General features: G+C 33.9%; 1 protein-coding gene across 2 annotated transcripts in view; it reads left to right on the forward strand.

Annotated features, from left to right (window-relative positions):
* MYO9A (myosin IXA) overlaps positions 1-21,440 on the forward strand; it is a 247,613-nt gene that overhangs the window by 125,567 nt on the left and 100,606 nt on the right. For both annotated transcript variants that reach the window (XM_012640651.1, XM_012640652.1), the window contains exons 16-18: positions 6,868-6,943; positions 16,864-17,007; positions 18,412-18,451. In XM_012640651.1, the coding sequence (XP_012496105.1) occupies positions 6,868-6,943; positions 16,864-17,007; positions 18,412-18,451 (260 nt within the window). The remainder of the gene's footprint in view (positions 1-6,867; positions 6,944-16,863; positions 17,008-18,411; positions 18,452-21,440) is intronic.

Below are 21,440 nucleotides of genomic sequence, written 5' to 3' on the forward strand. Positions count from 1 at the left end.
GCATTACTCTGCTACCTAGACCAGACAAAACCATTACAAGAAAACTATAGACCAATATAACTTCACAAGAATGGGTATAAAAATCCTTAACAAAATAAGAGATAAGTGAAGTAAACAATATATTAAAGGATAATACATGAAGACCAAGTGGAATATATTCCAAGAATGAAAGGTTGGTTTGACACTCAAATCGATTAACTCACCATCTTAACCATCTATAAAATAAAAACCATACAATCTATCTTAGTAGATGGAGAAAAAGAGTTTGTCATAATACTACACTCATTCCTATTTTAAAACTTTCAGCAATCTAGGAATGGAGAGCAACTTCCTTAGTTTTATAAAGAATAGGCATGAAAGTCCCACACCAAACTTCATACTTAATAGTAAAAGATTGAATACTTTTTCCCTAACATTGAGAACAAGACAAGGACATCGACTTTTGACTCTCAGATTCAACACCCTATTAAAGGTCATAGGTCATGTAATCAGGCAACAAAAAGAAAGGGTACATAGATGGAAAAGGAAGAAGTAGACAGTATAATCATCAATATAGAAAGTGTCAAGGAGTCTAAAAAATGCTCTTAGAGCTAAAAAGTGAATTTCACATTTTCACAGGAAACCAGAAAAATATATGAAATTAAATTGTAATAATCTAGCCATGAACACTTGGAAAATGAAGTTTATAAATTCCATTTACAGTACATCTGTGGCAACCAGCCTTCTGGGTATCACCACCTTATATAGATCCCTCCCACATTTTACAGGAGTTGGTCTGTGTCATGTAAAGTGCATGGCAGAAGTGATGTTATGTCACTTTTAAGATTGTCATAAAAGACTGCAATTTCTGTCTGGGGTACTTCTTTACTTGCTAGCTCTCTCTTGGAAGCAAGAACTTCTCTGAGAAGCAAGCTGCCATTTGTGAAAAGCCCTATTGAGAGTCCCAGTGAAGCCTTTAGCCAATAGGCAGTGATGAACTGAGGCTTGTTACCAATTATTAATATGAGTGACCTTAGAAGCGAATTCTTCAGCTTCATTCCAGTTTTGAGATGACTGCAGCCTTGGCTGACAGCTTGGATACAATCTCATGAGAGACCCTGAGTCAGAACCACCCAGCCAAGCTCTTAAATTCTTGTTCCTGTAGAAACTCTGAGAGATGATAACAGTTGTTTTAAAGTGCTAGGTTTTGGAGTAATTTAATATGCAATGGATTACTAAGTACAACATAACAAACATGAAATACTTAGGAATAAATTTAACAAATATGTTATATAAGACTTGTATACTATTATACTAAGAGGAATTGAAGAATACAGTGAAGAAAGATTACATGTTTTTATGTATGTTTTTGTATTTCTGAGCTGTCAGTTCTCCTCCAAATGGATATGTAAATTGAATACAATCCAATGAATATCACAGCAAATTTTTGGGTAGAAATTAACAAGCTGATTCTAAAATTTTTATAAATGTAGAATACCTAGAATGACCAAAACAGTTTTGATAAAGACCAAAGCTGGAGAACTTAACACTATACTATTTCAAGACTAAAGTAGTCATGACATTGTTCTCTTGGTGTAAGGATCAAGAGATCGGTGAACCAAATAGAGTAGAGAAATAGATCAACGATATATGATTAGTTGATTTTCTACTAAGACACTGATAGAATTCCATGTGGGTAAAGGATAGTCTTGTAAACAAATGGCATTAGAACAATTGGGTATCCATATGTTACAATATAACTTTGACCCTTAAATTATGCATATAAGTCAACTTGAAATGTGTCATACAGCTCTTTGTAAGGACCCAAACTATAAAACGTGTAAAAGAAAACCTGAGAAAAAAAATCTGTGCAATCTTGGAATAGGCAAAGATTTCTTAGATGGCACATAAAAACATTAATACAAAAGAAAAACATCGGTAAGTTGGAGAGTTGGAGTTCACCAAATTGAAAACCTCTGCTTTTCAAATGATAATGACATTGTTAAGAAAGCAAAAAAAAAAGAAAGAAAGAAAGAAAACAAAAAGCATACCACAGCCTGGTAAACAGTAAACAGTATTATTGTTTGTAATATTGATGCGTCATAATGGACTTTAACACAAAATATAGAAAGAACTTCTACATTAGTAAGATTAAACAGGTTACTGTTAAAATGGGCAAAAGATTTGAACTTACACCTCCACAGAAGAAGATTTATGTATGGTCCATAGGCTCATGAAAGATATTCAACTTCATTAGGGAAATGAAAATTATAATCTCAGTAAGGTCATGTTAACACTACGTAATGGCTAAGGTGTAAGAAGTTGATAATAGTAACTGACGATAAGGATTTGGAAGAAATGGAACTCTTCTACGATGGCAATGTCAAATGGTACAATTATTTTGGAAAACAATTTGTCAGTTTTTATAAAGATAAATATATTTTTCCATATGTTCCATGAATTTCAATGTCAGGTATTTACCTGAGAGAAATGAAAACATATGTTCACAAAAAGACTTTTTTATAGTTGAATCTGTAAAATATTATGCTGAATAAAGCCTTACACAGACAAGGGCATACTGTTTTATTCTATTTATATGAAATTTTAGACAATACAAACCGGTTTATATGAACAGCAGATTAGTGGTTGCCTTGACCTGGGAGTAAGTCTAGGGGATTGTCCAAGAAAGGACATGAGGAAACTTTTGGGGTTGATGGAAACGTTCTTTATTTTCCTCTGGTGGTGGTTATGTGATGAATACATTTATCAAAACTTATCCAACTCTGTACTTAAAATGTATATATTTTACTGTATGAAATTTTTTACCCCAATAAAAATTCTACATGATATGTTGCAGATAAATATCTAGAAGTGATTATTTTTCATGAAATTAAGAATATCCAAAGTAAAAAATGGTATATGATAAAAATTCCTGTTTGAAAACGGTAGACAGAAATACAGGAGATACTGGCATGTATTTTGATGAAAACTGCAGGGAAGACAGAGAGCTATATTTCTCTCGAATTAGGAGAATATGGATATTAAGTTTAGGAAATCAGTACGGGTAAATAAACTGTGTGCCTTAAGGATAGCCACAATAATAATAAAGATAAGAATTTTTGTCTTTTAAAGTAGCATTTGAAACTTTTATCAAGTGAAAATCAAGGAGGGAAAAAATGAGTTTAAAAAGTGAAAATAAATGGAAAACATGAAATAAAATGCCAGTAACAAATACTACTTAAAAGTAATATAAATGACTTAATCTCACCAATTAAGCTCTCAAAATGAATTTTTCAGTAGTTTAATTAAATTATGTCTATAAGATTCTTAAGTCAAAGTGATGAAAATAAAAAGATGGAACAAAGATATACGAGGCAGATATGAATGATAGCAGTAAATAAAGCTAGACGGTAATCTGAACAGATCTTCACTGATAGAATTTGTAAAAAGGTTTAGTTGAGAAAGACAGAAGGTAAACCCACTAGAAAGTTTTGAGATTTAATAAAGAAATTGGCAAATGTGTGTGTAAATCTAAATAAGCAATTACTTTGTAGAACTTAGTAATGCCTAATTTACTTGATTAAGGGGAAGAAAACAAAGTGAAAGTAAGTACTGTGTAACAATAACATCCCTAATGGGTAGGGAATGGCTTGAATTAAAGCATATGAAGTTTCTCATACTCTTCAGGAAAAGAAGAGATAATTTAGTTTAGAATTTATCAGTATGTTAAAAATTTAAAGATGACCAGACACAGTAGCTCACTCCTGTTATTCCAGCACTTCGGGATTCGAGGTGGGAGGATCGCTTGAGGCCAGGAATTCAAGACCAGCCTGGGCAACATAGTGAGACACCCCTTCTCTGCAAAAAAAAAAAAAAAAATGATGGTGCCCACCTGTAATCCCAGCTACTCAGGAGGCTGAGGTGGAAGAATCACTTGAGCCCAAGAGTTTGAGGTTGTGGTGAGCTATGATGATGCCACTGCATTCTAGTCTGGGTGACAGAGTGAGACACTGTCTCAAAAAACAAAAGAAAACAACGCATGTATGAGCTCAAGAAATAGAGTAAATATAACTGAAAATTCAATTACTTATGTTGAGGAAAGGCTTGAGATTATTATAATAATGATAAATGGGAATAATTGATGTCTCTGAAGTAGAAACTGAACAAATAGAACCAAAAATACATTCAAATATATAAAATAAAGCTGTTCAAAGTACTGTCTTGTTGGTCATAGGCCATATTATTAATATATGCCCAATAACGGTGTTTGTATGGTCATATGTCTTCAATTATCTTGGATATGTATACTAGAAATGGAATTGCTGAGTCATAGGATAACTGTATTAAATTTTTGATGAACTAGAATGTTTTCCAAGATGACTGCATCATTTTACATTCAGCTGTATATGAAGGTTCTGATTTCTCCAGGTCCTTGACGACACTTATTATCTGTGTTTTCTATTGCAGCAATCCTAGTGAGTATGAAGTGACATCTGGTAGATTTGATTTGCTATTCTCTGATGATTAATAATGTTGAGCATCTTTTCATATGCTTATTAGTCATTTGTATGTCTTCTTTGGAGAAATAACTATTTGAATTCTCTGTGCATTTTAAATTAGGTTATTATCTTTTTATTACTGAGTTGTAAGAGTTCTTATTATATTTTGGATACAAATTCCTTATCAGATATATGATTTGCAAATGTTTACAATTCTATGATTTATGTTTTCACTTTCTTGATAAAGTAGTGTCTTTTGAAGCACATAAGTTTTTAATTTTGATGATGTGCAGTTTATCCATTTTTTCTTTGGTTGCTTGTGCTTTTAGTATCATATCTAAGTTACCATTGCCTAATCCAATGTCTGGAAGATTTGCTCCTGTGTTTTTTTAAAGGGTTTTGTAGTATTAGCTCTTACATTTATATATTTGACCAAACTTTTTACTTTTACATGTGGATATATAGTTTTCACAGCACCATTTGTTGGAAAGGTTATTCTTTTCACACTGAATGATCTTGGCACTTCTGTAAAAAATCAATTAATCATAAATATGAGTTTCTTTCTTTTTTTTTTATTTCGGGGTATTATGAGGGTATAAACATTATGGTTACACTTTATATCTTTGCCTCACCCAAGCTAGGGTTAGAGGCATGCCCTTCCCCCCAACAATGCTCACCGTGTCCTTTAGTTGTGGGTTTACACCCCCATCCCCCTAATCCCTGAAGAGTATTTCTGCCATGTGATCACCCTAGTGTTGATCAGTTAGTACCAATTTGATGGCGAGTACAAGTGGAGCCCATTCTTCTGATATTGTGGTGCCTCACTTTGGATAATGGGCTTAAGTTTAATCCAGGAAAGTATAAGAGGTTCTAGATCACTGTCATTTCTTATGATTGAGTAATATTCCATTGTATACATATACCAAATTTCAATAATCCACTCATGGATTGACTGGCACTTGGGTTGTTTCCACATCCTTGCAATAGTGAATTGTGCTGCCATAAACATTCAGGTGCAGATGTCTTTATCATAGAATGTTTTGTGCTCTTTTGGGTAGATGCCTAATAGTGCTATTGGTGGATCGAATGGTATTTCTATTTTTAGCTCTCTGAGGTATCTCCAAATTCTTTTCCACAGAGGTTGCACTAGTTTGCAGTCCCACCAGCATAAATATAAGAGTTTATTTCTTGACTCTCAGTTCTGTTCCATTGCTCTATTTGTCTGTCTTTGTGCCAGTACCATACTGTGTTGATTACTGTATCTTTTTAGTAAATTTTGAAATCAGGAAGCATGAGTCCTCCAACTTTGTGTTTCTTTGCAAGATTGTTTTGGCTATACTGAGTCCCTTTCATTTTCATATTAGTGTTAGGATCAGCTTGTTCATTTCTGCAAAAATAGGTAGCTGGGATTTTAATAGAGATAGCATTGATCTATAGATCCGTTTGGGGAGCATTGCCATCTTAACAATATTGTTTTCCAGTTCACTAGCATGGATGGTATTCCATTTAGTTGGGTCTTCTCTAATTTTTTTAATGATGTTTTGTAGTTTTCAGTGTAGACATTTTGTACTTTTTTGTTAAATTTATTCCTATTATTAACAGAATTGTTTTCTTAATTTCATTTTCAGAATATTTGCTTTTATTGTATAGAAATACAATAGATTTTTTATATTAATTTGTTTCTGTCATTTTGCTGAACCCATTTATTAGTCCTAATAGATTTTTTTGTATTCCTTAGGATTCCTTAGGATTTTCTACATACAAGATTATGTCATCTTGAATAAAGATACTTTTACTTCTTCATTGCCAATGTATCTTACCTATATTAATTGTTTGTGTATATATGTATGCTATGGAAATTAATAATTTTCTGCTTATATAGCTTGAATGTATCATTTGATTTGAAGAAAATTATATTTTTTAAATATTAGTAACTTTTATGGAACAAGTTTGTCGTCTTTGATTCTTAATTTATCTGTGAGATTAATTGTGAGATTATCATTTATCTGTGAGATTAATTGATCTCTAAAATCTATAATCCATGTCACCAATATATTTGTTGCTGAAAAATGATGCAGAAGGTTCATATTAAAAATTGTTTTAATATCAAAATAAAAAGTGAACTTTGTATACTTCCTGAATTATTGTTTAAGTGAAAGAAGAAATAAAAGAGTTCATTATTAAATTTCCTAATTGGCTTCATTCTTAACTAAGTCAGTTTTGTAAATGATGGTTATGGGACTTGGTTCACATGATTTAGATGTCTCTAATATATTTGGCAAATATTTACTATTAAAGTACATTAATTTTACTTATCTTTAGAAAAATTATTTCATGTTTAGTTTTTCTTAGCATTGATTTGAAAATTTCTATTTTTTTTTTTTCCTAGGTATAACTCGGAAAAATCCTAGAACACCTCTTTCTGATCTTCAGGGCATAAATACTCTAAATGAAAAAAACCAACAGTAAGTGTGTTTGTTTTATGATTTCAAGGAAGTATAGAAGAAATAACTAGCATTCTTATTAATATTTTTGTGACTTTAAAAGAAAGTCAGGCTTGGTTTGTTTTTTATTTCTTAAAGCCTTTATAATAACAAATTAGTGGGTTAGATTAACAAAACTTGTCTGATTGCTTTTGGTAAAATGGCTGTATGATTTTTAAAAAGTTTCCTCAGAATAATTTTAAATGAACTCCCATATTTTAATTGCTGAGATCCTTCTTGCATTTTATGATTTTTGCAATATTTAAGGGTTATTCTGCTTCTTTCTGTGGAGAAATCTTATTGGCAAGTAATAATTGAATAGTTTGATTTACATCAAGCCATCCAATACCTTTTTTTTGGTGATTATGATTACCAAAGTTTACCTTTTACCATTTTCAGTGAAGAATTCTTGAGTATCATTTGATAATAGCAAATGCAAATAATTTTCTGAGTCTATAAATAAAGTTTCTCTGTCCTTCATTTATACCGTTGAATAAAGGTTGTAATTAATATGAGCAAAAGCATTGTTTAGTTTCTAGAGTATGCTGTCTACATTTTAAACATCATCAAGAGAATTAAGTTTCTTAATACCTTGGTAATTCTGGTAATTCGGATGATCTGTGATTAAAATGAAGGCATAAATTCAGTGCTCATTTAAAAAGAATTTTTTTTTTTGAGACAGAGTCTCACTCTGTTGCCCTGGTGGCTAGAGTACAGTGGCGTCATCACAGCTCACTGTAACTTCAAATTCTTGGGCTCAAGCAATCCTTCTGCCTCAGCTTCCCGAGTAGCTGGGACTACAGACGTGTGTCACCATGGCTGGCTGACTTTTTCTGTTTTTCGTAGAGACAGACTCTCGCTCTTGCTCAGAACTCCTGACCTCAAGTGATCCTCCCACCTCAGCCTCCCAGAGTGCTAGGATTATAGGCATGAGCCACCGCTCCCGGTCTATAAACTAATTTTGTAAAGATAGGTATATGAGCTCATTTACAATAAACCTTTTACAGGGAACTTGGTTACATAAGCTTCATTCTTTCCTTTTGTATACAACAAAGAAAGATAAATGACATTGAAGTAATGTTATCAAGAAAAGGCCAGCTAGCAGTCTTAACAAGAGTTCCTTCAGATCATATTTATTGCACTGGTGAATTTGTTTTTTTGAGACAAGGTCTCGCTCTGTTGCCTGAACTGGAGTGCAGTGCTGTGATCATAGCTCACTATAACCTCAAATTCCTGGGCTCAGGTGATACTCCTGCCTCAGCCTCCTGAGTAACTAGGATGAGACATGCCTTACCATGCCTGGACAATTTTTAAATTTTTTTGTAGAGATGAGGTCTCACTGTGTTGCTCAGGCTGATCTTGAACTCCGGGACTCAGGTCATCCTCCCACCTCAGCCTCCCACAGTGCTTGGATTACAGGCATGAGCCCCCACACCCAGCCTGCATTGGTGAATTTAGTTTAGACCTATTAGAGAAAATGGTAGAGAAGAGGGAGATGATAGAATAATAGTATTTATAAAATCAAATCATCTATGATATCATTAGCTTATAGCTACTAAGTGGAGCCTTTAGGATCTTCCCTGTAGAATTTTCCTCTTAAGTGGGTCATAAAGAATCATATAAGCTTGCTAAACCTCAGAATTTTTTTTTTTGTTTCTTCATTTTATTGTGATAGCAGGTTCTTAATGTATAAGGACTATTTGTTTTCACTTCCCAAAGTTATCAGCTGTATTTTATAGGAATGTCGGTGATCACTTTATGAAATGTACAAAAAACCTTTGTTATATATTTAGCAGTGGCTTTCTCACCTATTTAAAAGTGATCATGAAATAAGTACTGTGAGGAAGGTGTTTTGCAACTAATCAATTAGTACCTTTGTACTTACTAATTGTTATGAAATGGTAAAAGCAATTTTTTTAAAATAAAAAATAACCCCTTAATCAACTGGTAGGATTAATGAGGTAAGTGAAGAATTCTGCAAAATTAATGATACTTAGCCTAAAGTAAAAGTTTTGAGTGAGTAAAAGAATGGTATGTCCAGTTTAGTGGTGATCTAGGACTAAGATTGGGTATTTGATATAGTCTATATTAAAGCAATGACACGGAAAGAGTGAAAGTGTTTTTAGCTGATACAAGTATTCCTCAAGTAAGAGGAAGAGGTACAACTTTCATTAAAATTGAGAGGACAGCTGAATTTCGATAAGAGGTTATTTATTTCTTTTTTTTTTTTCAAGTTAATCTTTTTTTTTGAGGCAGAGTCTTGCTCTGTTGCCTGGGCTAGAATGCTATTGTGTCAGCTTAGCTCACAACAACCTCAAACTCCTGGGCTCAAGCAATCCTCCTGCCTCAGCTTCCTGAATAGCTAGGACTACAGATATGCACCATCATTCATGCCTGACTAATTTTTTCTATTTTTAGTAGAGATGGGATCTCACCCTTGCTCAGGTTGGTCTCAAACTCCTGACCTCAAATGATCTCCCACTTTGACCTCCTAGAGTGCTAGGATTACAGGCGTGAACCACTGCCCCCAGGCTTGAAAAGACGTTATAAACTGTAAACTAATTTCTTTATATCAAAATATGACTCAAGAAAAAGTACAGAACTTATGCATACATATCATGAAACAGAGATGGTAAATGCACTAAAGTATCTTCTGAACAGACCTTTATATGATAGTCCTAAAAAGACTGCTTCAGTAGGCAATGATGCATTTATTTCTAGGTGGAGGAAGCTCATGAAAGTGAATAGTTGTAGAGTGGGATGTTTGAAGAATAAAATATACCAGCTCATATTGGAAGAAAATTTCTTTGCAAACTTGTTGTCTAGGAGGAGATAGGAGGGTGTCTCATCAGAATTTATTGTCAATAAGTACATAATGAATTTTTGTACATTGTAGAAATTTGGTAGGTTTTGTAATTAAATTGTGTCTGTCATACTATTATGCTAATCCTAGGGCATTGAGGAACAAGAATAAGCCTCATGAAAACTCTTGGGTTATGGGCATGATTCTTTGGGACTTCGTACAATATGTTGATATTCACATATTAAGGACTGAGAAAGGCTTATTTTTTAAGAATTGGCTATGCAGTATGTTTTAGATACTAATTTCTATTCTTAATACAAAAATAAACTCACTGTCTAAAGCATTTTTTCTGTTTAAATTCAACTTTTCCTGTTGATCTGGATAAATGCTTACCACCTGAGACATCATATTATAATATGCAATGAAGAGAACAAAAGTAAATACTTTTTTGTTTGAAATATTACAGCATAATAATTTATTACTAGAGTTGTTTTAGAAATGATCACATTTTATATGATTTATAAAAATGAATGGATTTTAAGGTTATTTTTTAGAACCAATATGATTTGATGTCACATAAAACAGCTTAGAGTGATTTCTCATATGTTATAGTTAGATGGCTCTCATATCATTCCTTTTGTCTTAGTACGTATTTTGGTTACCATATCTTCTGGGAAAAATGCAGAACTTGGATGTTAGTATAAGTAAGTGGCTCATGCCTGTAATCCCAACACTTAGAGAGACTGAAGCAGGAGGATCACTGAGGCTAGGACTTCAAGACAAGCTTGGACAACATAGGGAGACCCTCATCTCTAAATTATAAAAAAAATTAAAAATTATGCAGGACTGATGGCTGGTGCCTATAGTACCCATTACTTGGGAGGCCGAGGTGGGAGGATCGCTTGAGGCCAGGAGTCCGTGACTAGCTTGGGCAACATGGCGAGACCTTGTCTCTACAAAGAAAAAGTAAGTGGGTATATGTGATTAGCAGTTTATATTGTAATAGATTATAAGAATTATGAACTAGTATTAATATTTTAGTAGAAATTTATAACATTAAATAATACATAATGATTTCAAAAGGCCCTTTCATGGTTTTTCATTTTAAAATACAGAGTCTGTTATCCTAAGTGCCATTTGTCCATTTTTAACATCCTTATGTCAGGTTTTTGTTTAATTTAAAAAATTAATGGCTTCATTACTTGGGTACTATTTGCATGTTACATTCATCTCTAATGATCAAATTATTCTTGAGAGAAAAATAATAAAGTGATAAATGAAGACAAATACAACTTACAGTTCTGGTAGATCATGTTTTTTTTTTATTTTATTTTTTTTTTGAGACAGAGTCTCACTGTGTTGCCCGGGCTAGAGTGCCGTGGCGTCAGCCTAGCTCACAGCAACCTCAAACTCCTGGGCTCAAGCAATCCTCCTGCCTCAGCCTCCCAAGTAGCTGGGACTACAGGCATGCACCACCATGCCTGGCTAATTTTTTCTATATATTTTTAGTTGTCCAATTAATTTCTTTCTAATTTTAGTAGAGACAAGGTCTCGCTCTTGCTCAGGCTGGTTTCGAACTCCTGAGCTCAAACAATCCGCCCGCCTCGGCCTCCCAGAGAGCTAGGATTACAGACGTGAACCACCACGCCTGGCCTGATCATGTTTATTTAACAAATACTTACTGCCAGGTCTTGTGGTAGAAATTGGAAAATCGATACTTTGATAATATCGCTTATTATATCTGTCTTTATAAAGAAATGTAGGATGCTATGGCAACACATAAGGACTATTTAACTTAATTTTTGATTTTGATGCTGTTTTGAGAATTGGATGTTTTTGAGAATTGGATACATCAAAAAGATTTTTCAGAGAAAAGATCTTTTAAACTGTTATCTGAGTAAGAGTAAGCCCTTGTCAAGAGGAGGATGATGCATTCCCTCTAGAAGAGCACTGTGTACGAAGGTCCGAGACAAAAAGAAAGCATGGCACTTGTGAAGAATTAAAAGAGTGTGTGTATGAAGAGAGAAGTAATGAAAGGTGATTCTAGAGAGAAAAATAGTCATAGGCTAGATCATGTAGGGCTGATAGTCATGTTGGAGAGCTTAAACTTCCTTTTAAGAATAATGAGAAGTTATTTAATGATTTTAGGCAGGAGACCCATATTTCAGAAGAATCTCTGGCTGTTTTGTGGAGAATAATTCGCAGATGCACTAGAATGGATTTAGGGAGACTGGTAGTTCTAGCAAGATCTGATGGCTTGGAATGGGTAGTGGTGGTGGGCATACATTGATGTGAATCTATATTAAGGAAAATTAAGAGAGAATCTATACGACTGTATAAAAATTATGGACTATATTGGTTGAGAGAGAGGGAGTATTTAAGGATGATTTCTAGATTTCTGGTTTAGTGTTTAGATAGGAAATATAAGAGGAGCAAAGTTTTGAAGAAGGAATGAAAGTTTATGCTTGGGTATGTTAGCATTCATGGACAGAGATAGAATCTATCACTAGGTACGCAGATACACTAAATTGATACCTGGGGTAGAGATATACTTTGTAATTGTAGAGGACCTTACTGTTTAGTTGGTAACTTCCAAATGTCTGTATCCTTTTAGCTTGTTTCTGTTAGTCCATTTTCCTTGGCACGTTTCAAAGCTTGCTGTTAATGTTCTGGTCTTGTAGCTGTGCTTCTTGTGATTCCATATGCATCCTTCCACTTAATTTCTCCTGTTTTTAGTATTGCAACTCACCTCTATCTTTAGTTGTGTCTAATATCCCTGAGTTCTCCTGAGATTCTGTTTCCAACTTCTCTGTAATGTAATGTTCCTATCTTCTACAGGAGGTAGGAATGCTGTATGTACAGTATTGAGACAGTCTAGCTCCTTTTTAGGACATTCAACCCATCTTCCTATTTTTAGCCCCATTCAGCAGCACCTGTGCAGTGGTACCAGTTATCGCTAATACCTGAGTCTTTCCAGAGTTTTAAAGGAGAATTCACACGTATCTTGTTATTTTAGTCATCCCTTCCAGCCCTTGCATCTACATACACACAAGCACAAATATTCTCAATCACACATATACATATATACCCCCCTTTCTCTGATTTTCACATACATATAAACTTAGATTTCAACTTGTTGAGGCTTACTGAATCTTTTATTACATGCCCATCAACTTTTAAACTTTTACTACCCCTGTCTTTTACAGTCTTCTTCCTCACTGTCTGTTCTGGTGAATTTATAACTTTTTTACTTGTCTTTTTAGGGGTTTTTCAACTGGGAGTGGAAGTAGACAATTGAGTTTAATATACCATGGAAGCTTAATACAGATCTCCCTTAAACAGAGACCAAGTAATTCCAGTTTAGGAATGTAGCTTGTTTAAGAATGTGATCCTAGGGAGCAGGAAGTGAGGGATGTGGAAATAAAAAAGGAAAGGTTGGAAAACCCATGCAAGAATGCATGATTGAGTTGGGTACCAGTTGGTCTACCCTGTGGGACCAACTGAGGAACCTTGTGATTTGTGTCTCAGGGCCATCTATCTGCCTTGGGGAAGAAAGGAGGGAGGATTTATCCATTGCTCCAAGGGTTGCCTGCCCCACAGGATTATGCATATGTAAATACTGAGCCAAAACTTATGAAGAGGCAAGTATCTAGAGTCTAAAACTGATGCTGTCAGTAGCATCTGTTTGAAACTGGACAAAGTGTGCTGGAAGTACTGACAGCACTGTTTGCAACAGGAGTGGCTAGAATAAGAGCTGAGACTAAGAGGATTTGAAATGGTACATAAGTAATGTCCGAAATACATGTTTAATGAGAAGTTCCTGTTCACTCTTCTTTATATATTAATGTAGCTTTTTTTTTTTCTTTTTTGAGACAGAGTCTCACTCTGTTGCTCAGGCTAGATTGCCATGGCATCAGCCTAGCTCACAGTAACCTCAAATTCCTGGGCTCAAGCAATCCTACTGCCTCAGCCTCCCGAGTGGCTGGGACTACGGGCATGTGCCACCATGCCCAGCTCATTTTTTCTATATGTATTTTTAGTTGTCCAGCTAATTTCTTTCTTTTTATTTTTTTTTTTTTTAAGTAGAGACGGGGTCTTACTCTTGCTGAGGCTGGTCTCAAACTCCTGAGCTCAAATGATCCACCTGCTTCGGCCTCCCAGAGGGTTAATGTAGCTTTAGATACAAGAGAATATACAAAACATACATGCACGTTAGGAAGCATACTAACAAAATGAACCTTCCACCCAAGTTCAGAGCCAGAACGTTACTTATACTGCTGTAGCTATGTTCGTGTTACTTTCTGATTATTTCCCTTCCTCCCTCACCACAGATAGCTGCTATCCAGAATTTTCTTTTTATCATTCCCTTGCTTAAAAAAATAGTTTTACAATAAATGTGTTTTTCTAAGTGATAAATTGTTTAGCTTTTCTACTTTTGAGTTTTACAGAAATATTAATACATAGCGTATAGTCTTCTGTGACTTTCTTTTCCTTCAGTAACATGCATCTAAGATTCATTCACCTGCTACTTGTAGTTTTCTCTTTTTAGTTGCTGTATAAAATTATATGATATTAGGGAAGAATGAGGAGTTAGTGTTTAATCAATATAGAGATTCAGTTTGGGAAAAAGTTCTAGAGATACTTTTGATGGTTTCACAACAGTGTAAAATGTACTTAATGCTACTGAATTATACACTCGAAAGTAGTTAAAATGGTAAACTTTATGTTATTTACATTTTACCATAAAACAAAAAGAATGGTACAGAAAAAATTGCATGGTATTCCGGTGTTTATTTCTTAATGAGTACAGAGGTTCATTCTGACATGATGAAAAAGTCCTGGAGATAGATGCTGGAGATATTTGTACAGCAGTGTGAATTTACTTAATGTCAGTGAATTACAAACTTAAAATTATTAAAATGGTAAATTTTATGTTACGTGTATTTTACCACAATAAAAAATTACTTGGCATTAATACACTACAGTCGATTTGTCCATTCTCATGTCAGTGGGTATGTGGATGTTTACCAGCTTTTTTATTATTACAAATGGTGCTCCTTTAAACATGCTCATATAGTATTCTGGTTCACTTATTATTAAATCTTTAGGATATATACTTAGTTGTGAAATTGCTACTTCAGTAGAATATGTATGTGTTAGTTTTATAAAATAATCCAAAATTGCTTTTCAAAATGGTCGTACCAGTATATACCCATATTTTTTAAAAATACTCTTCATAAATTTTGTGTACTAGTTCCATTTCAGTTATGTGTTACAAATACTTTCTCCCCATTTGTTGGTTATAACTCAATTTCTTTAATGAACAGAAACTCTTACATTTAGTATAATTAAATGTATTCATTTTTTCTCTATGGTTTGTCTACTTTATAACTTATTTAAGAAATTTTTCTCGTGTCCCAAGTCATGTATTCATCTGGCTTTTCTTCTAAAATTTTCTATGTGCCTATCATTAATTCATCCTCAGGCTATTCTTTACAATTGTTGGAATTTCTCTGATCACTCACAGATGCCTCTTGAATCAATTTCATCTTCTTATAGAAATCTCTTCTGGCGTTTTTTTGATCTGTACCAACCTGCAAGATTTATTCTCTAGGTCTACTGCACAGCTGTCATATTGATAGCTTTCTTTACCTTTATATTGGGAATTTTTGTTATCATTCTCCTGTTTTGCATCAACTATTTTCTATACTGTTTCTTCTTCTTTTAGTTCTACTTTGTTACTCTTACAAAGTATTTCGTCCGGTAACTCCCTGAGAAACTTTATATAGGAAGAAAATGTTTTCATTCTTGCATATCTAAACATGTGTTTATTCTGCCCTTGCATGTGATTAATAATTTGGCTATACATAGAACTCTTGGTTGGAAATAATTTTTCTTCAGCATTTTGAAGCCACTGTTACATTGTATTTTAGTTCCAGCATTGCTGATTCCTGAGCCCTTGTTTTAAGCAGATTCACGGAGATATAATTTACATATCCCCAAATTTCACCTGTTTCAAGTATGTGATTCAGTGGGGTTTTGGTCTCTCTCTTGCTCAGGCTGGTCTTGAACTCCTGACCTCAAGCGATCCTCCTGCCTGGGCCTCCCAAGGTGCTGGGATTATAGGCATGAGCTACCACACCCAGTTACACAATACCTTATTAATGTTAACTGTAGTCACCCCACTTTGCAATAGAAGACCAGAACTTATTCCTACTATTTAACTGTGTATCACTGTAAAAAATTTACTGTTGTAGTTGTTGACCAACCTCTTCCCATTCCCTAGTCTCTGGTAACCACTGTTTTATTCACTGCTTCTACGAGACCAGCAATTTTAGATTTTACATATGAGTGGGATCCTGCGATATTTGTCTTTCTGTGTCTGGCTTATTTCACTTAGCATAATGGTCCTCTAGATTTGTTCATGTTGTCACAAATGACAGAATTTTATTCTTTTTTATGATTGAATAATATTCCATTGTGTATATATACCACATTTTCTTCATCGGTTCATTTGTTGTTGGACTCTACAATCTTTGCCGGAAAACCCTCCGTTAACGCTTAATAATTGTATCTGTTTTGTTCATTCCTGTATCTCTGGTGCCTAGAATAGTGCTCAATCCATAATAGGAGCTTGGTAACTTTGGTGGGCATGTGAGTAGTGAGTGTGTGTGTGCAGGAGACCTTTCAGGAGGAAGTTAGATATCCTATAGGATGGAACAACCTGCTTGGATTACAAATTCATGCAGTAGCATTTGCAAGTTCTAAAATCTAACAAAGAGAAAAGCTGTTATACTTTAATACATTATATTATTTGTTGATTATTGAATGATAGCATATTTAAAGATTTCAGCTACATGACATGCACATTTATATGTAAATATGCCAAAATCCATAGAAATGTTTTGTTTTGAATTAGTAAAAGGGTAGTCCCAGTTGATTGGTAATCATTGTGGTAAAATCAGTTTTTGCTGGTTTAGCATTTTTTTCTAAATTTTAACTTTAGTATTAAAAGTTTTATTTTACTTCTTTAAGCAATATAGTGTAAATTAGAGATGTCTTGATTAACTAAAGCAAATTTATACTATATTTTTTACAGTGATACATTTGATATTGCCTGGAATGGCAGAACTGGGATTCGCCAGAGCAGACTATCAAGTAGCACCTCCTTGCTTGATAAAGATGGGATATTTGCAAATTCAGCTAGCAGCAAACTCCTGGAGAGAGCCCATGAAATTCTCACGTCAGTATTGATCAATAATGTGGATTGCTTTTTTATGACTAGTTTACAATTTCTGGCTGAAGAAAATTAGGATTGGAGATTGTGAAGTGTTATTTTCATGTGTAGAATTTTGACTGAAATAATACTCAAAAGTATTTAGGTAGTATTTAGAGCAATGGGACTCCTGCTGGTGTTTTTGTTGATTCCCCCATCCACACCCCCAATAGTACCGGGAGAATCATAGTTGAATGTATTCATTACAGAGATGATTCTTTATTGCTCTTTGACAGACCCTACTTTTGGAGAAAGAAAAAACTTTTAGCACTTTTTAAGATTTCCAGTTTTTACTACAATTGTCTTTCAATTCTGGCAGTCCTAACAAATTAGGCAGGAAATTCCCTTATAAATGGTGAATGGGACCGTATGTAGTGGTATATAACACTTATCCAAGCTTGCCATTTCTCATTAACTAATCATAGAACTGGTCTGAGGATATAGACTGTGCTTGATGAACCAGGAAATTCTTAGTTATTAACATTAACATATTTCAGACACTTCCCAAGCATATTTTTTGACCACTAGCTAGAAGTGTGATTGAATTGCATTTCTTAATCACTGTCTAAATCATCACTTAATAATATTAATAGGCTCAATTTTTGTAGGTCTTGCTTTACTGCAGAAATGTATGTTAACTCATTTAATCCTCACAACAGCTGTAAGTGGTAGGTGGTATTATCATCCTCATTTTACTAGGTGGTATTATCATCCTCATTTTACAAGATTACATAAGGAAACCAAGGCTTAAAGAGTAGTAGGTGGTAGACCTTAGATTCTAGCCCAGGTCTTTTGACTTTCCAGCCCATATTTATAAGGATTGGGCTTTATTTTCTCTTTCAGAAGCCATAAAAAAATGAAAAATAAAATAAAAAAGACTTGATTTAAGTATGCTATTGAGTTTTAAATAAGAAAAAAATTGAATGGAAGGGAAGAATTTCTAATTACCAAAAATGGAAGATTATACTTTAGTGGCAAGTACATTTTTAAAAATTTGTGAAATTGAGACATCTCATTTAAAATCTTGAAATGACAGAAATTAGTCTTCTGTAGGTATAAGAAAGCCGGGCCCTTATTAACACCCAAGAAAATGAATCTGTAGCTTAGAATACAATATTATGCTATTAATCATCAGGCCTAGGTCTGCTCATAACTATTAATAAATTATAGGGCAAGCATCTTTTTCCCCCTTTCCTTTTTCTTGCTTACCCTTCCTTCCCAAAGGTGCCTGCTTGGTTGAATCAGATAGTGTTTTCATATAGAGGACCTACATTCTTAGATATGAGTATGTAATCTGTTGTTTCAGTAGAGACCTTGAAATCATTCCTGTCCTCAATAGTTTTTTTTTTAATGGATGATTTATCTCTTTAGGAGAAACAAGAACTTCAAATCCAAGCCTGCCCTTCCAAAGGTGAGTGTTATGAAAACATTTTATTTTTATTGGTACCCTACTATATAATTTTTTTATTACTCTTACAAATGATCTTTATAAATCAAAGAGAATAAGTACCTTACTTATCTCCAAGATAGTGACTAATTGTGTGCACTTAGTTGAATCCATTTTAGAAATAACATTGTTAGGAAATAGCCAAGCCTAATGGTTCAGGTAAATATTTATTTGTGATATATAGTATTTTCTAGTGTTTTAATTGTTTCTGAATATACATGTAAATTTTTGTGTAGTTGTATCTCTTTACATAAGATCTTTTCATTTCTCCTTGAGTCAGGTTAAGATTACATTCTGAATTTTACCTGATTTTAAAATAATTTCGAATTAGTGTTACCTAATCCTCATCATCTATGACAGGAGTTAACCAAGTTTTTCTGTAAAGGCACAGATAGTCTTTGCAGCCTTGTGGTTTCTATTGTAACTGCTTGGCTCTGCTGTTGTAGCACAAATGCAGCTGTAGACAATGTGTAATTGAATTAATGTGACTATATTCTAATAAAATTTTATTTATTGGCACTGAAATTTGAATTTCAAGTAATTTTTCACATGCAGTGAAATAATTATTCTTTTGATTTTTTTTTCAATCATATAAATAGTGGGCAGGATTTGGCGCATGGACTGTAATTTACCTACCCCAATGTATATTGTTTATGCAGAGACAGCATTTCAAAAGTATTCGTTGAGTTTATTAAAGGAAGAAAAATGTTAGCATTTCCTTCTCTTGTACCCTTCCAAAGAAGGAATCCTGTCACTTGTAACCTTGTTAATAAACTTAATTTGAAATTTTTTAAAGAACTAATGAATAGCCATTAATTTTCCTATGATTCTCTAATTCAAGAAACAAGAAAATGAATCGGTTTTTATTATTCCTTCTACTTAAGTCACTTTACATTTCCAAAGAAAATTTAGCGTACCACTGATGTGATTTCTGGTAGTGGTGAATATTGTTTTAAATCACAAAGAACATTAATTCGAGTGGTTTGTAATTATGTTTTTATTATGAAAACATGTAAAGAAAAAGAGACAATGAGAACACATTTAATATCAAACAACTTTATATGTGCATTTGTTTTCCTTTACTGTCTCTTTAGTCTTTTAGTATTTGGGTGTCACCTGTGGGCCTAGCTATTTGTACTATTCTTTTTGTTCTCAAACGGATAATTTCTCATTGAACTTCATATTGTAGCTAACACAAATATGTTACATACATCTGAAATAAATAATTCCAATTAATCATAGGAATCCCATCTCTTTGTATGTCTTTTTAAAATTAAATGTACTTATTTTTATTTTAACATGTCTTGTAGATTCTAATATATGTATTTAATATTAGAGAGGCAATATGAATCTAATATATATATATTTATTATTAGAAAGGCAATATGAGAGAGCCATTCCTATGAGAGGATAGGCATTGGATTTAAACTGACCCACATTCAAATTATGGATCAGTTACTTGCTCTACAATTTTTGGAGTAAGTTCTATAACTTGTATTAACTTCTCTCCTCATCTACAGTGTGGGAGATAATATATATTAGGATTAAAAATGTGTGTTAGGTCAGTGATTAGCCATCAATAAATAATTAGTGTTTTCCTTCATGAATGTTTAGAATGTATTTGTGGGTTATTTGTATACATACATATATGCATGGTATACGGTTTGTTTAGTAACCTGACACTTTTTTTCCTTTTGCTTTTTTTGTCAGATTTGTAATCTTTTATTTTTTTTACCTCGCTTTATGAAGCATTATTGTATGCGGCTGTACAACTTTTGTAGCTACTTTGTTCAAATTCAGTTGTTGTATTAATGGCATCTCTAGTACTTCATGTTATTGATATAAGTATAATTGAGAATGCTTTATTTGTATATATGTAGGTGTAAGTATAATTCAGAATGATTAAACAAACATTTAACAAATGTGACCAACAGCCCTCAGCCCTCCGTTAGTATAGCTCTGTTAGTATAAGTATAGTTTGTTTTGTTTTGCTTTGTTTGCTTTCTTAATGTTCATAGCAGCTTTATTTATAATAGCCAAAAATTAGAAGCAACTCAGACTTTCACCAACAGGAAAATGGATAAAGAAACTATGATACATCCATACGATGGAAAATAACTCACTAATAAAAAGTAATAAACTATTGATAATGCAACAACATGAATGAATCTCAAAGTAATTACACAAAACAGTAGATGCTTTATATAAAATCATAGAAAATATCAGCCACAGTAATAGAACAAAGAGGTGCTTTTAAATAAACAAACATTTCCATGGGTTATACCTCCTAGGATCAGTGCAGAGGAGTGGCTAAAACTTACAGACCTCCCAGTTTCTTTCTGGAAGGGGTTTGTCTCCATACTCTTCCAACAGCTCCTTGAGGATTGGGCTCCTATCTAGCCTGCATCTGGGAGCCAACAGGGCAGACAAACAGTAGACCCTTGCGAACCTGAATGGGAGTTTGGGCACTAACCAAGCCTTTTACCCTGGCTTGCTCCAGTGATAAAGCTAGGTCTGTAGATTCTTCTTGGATGGAGTTTTTCCACACATTGAGCACCACAGCTTTCAAAGCTCCCACCCAAGGTATGGCCTCCTTAACCACTTAGCTCTGGGAGTTGATGGGGCTGTGAATTTCTGAGTTTTCCTAGACCACACAAAACAAAGAATTGGACATTTAGTGGGCCCACTTTCAGTGGCTTTCCTCCCAGGATGAGAGGAAAGTAGGCATTTGCCATAGATTCTGTCCCTGGCTTAGTACAGAGAATAGTGGAAGATGCACTGCTCTCAGCTTTACCCCGAAGGTAGAAGGAATTGGAACACACATCTAACACTTCAGCCTTTTCAGCTATATATCTAGAAGGCTTGGATTCTCTCTTAAATGTCTTGAGGTACTAATAGAACTTAGCACATCCTAATCTCCTGGGAGCAATAAAAAACAAAAACAGAAGTTTGG

Source organism: Propithecus coquereli, unplaced genomic scaffold (assembly GCF_000956105.1).
Source record: "Propithecus coquereli isolate 6110/MARCELLA unplaced genomic scaffold, Pcoq_1.0 Scaffold155, whole genome shotgun sequence".
Lineage (NCBI taxonomy): Eukaryota > Metazoa > Chordata > Mammalia > Primates > Indriidae > Propithecus > Propithecus coquereli.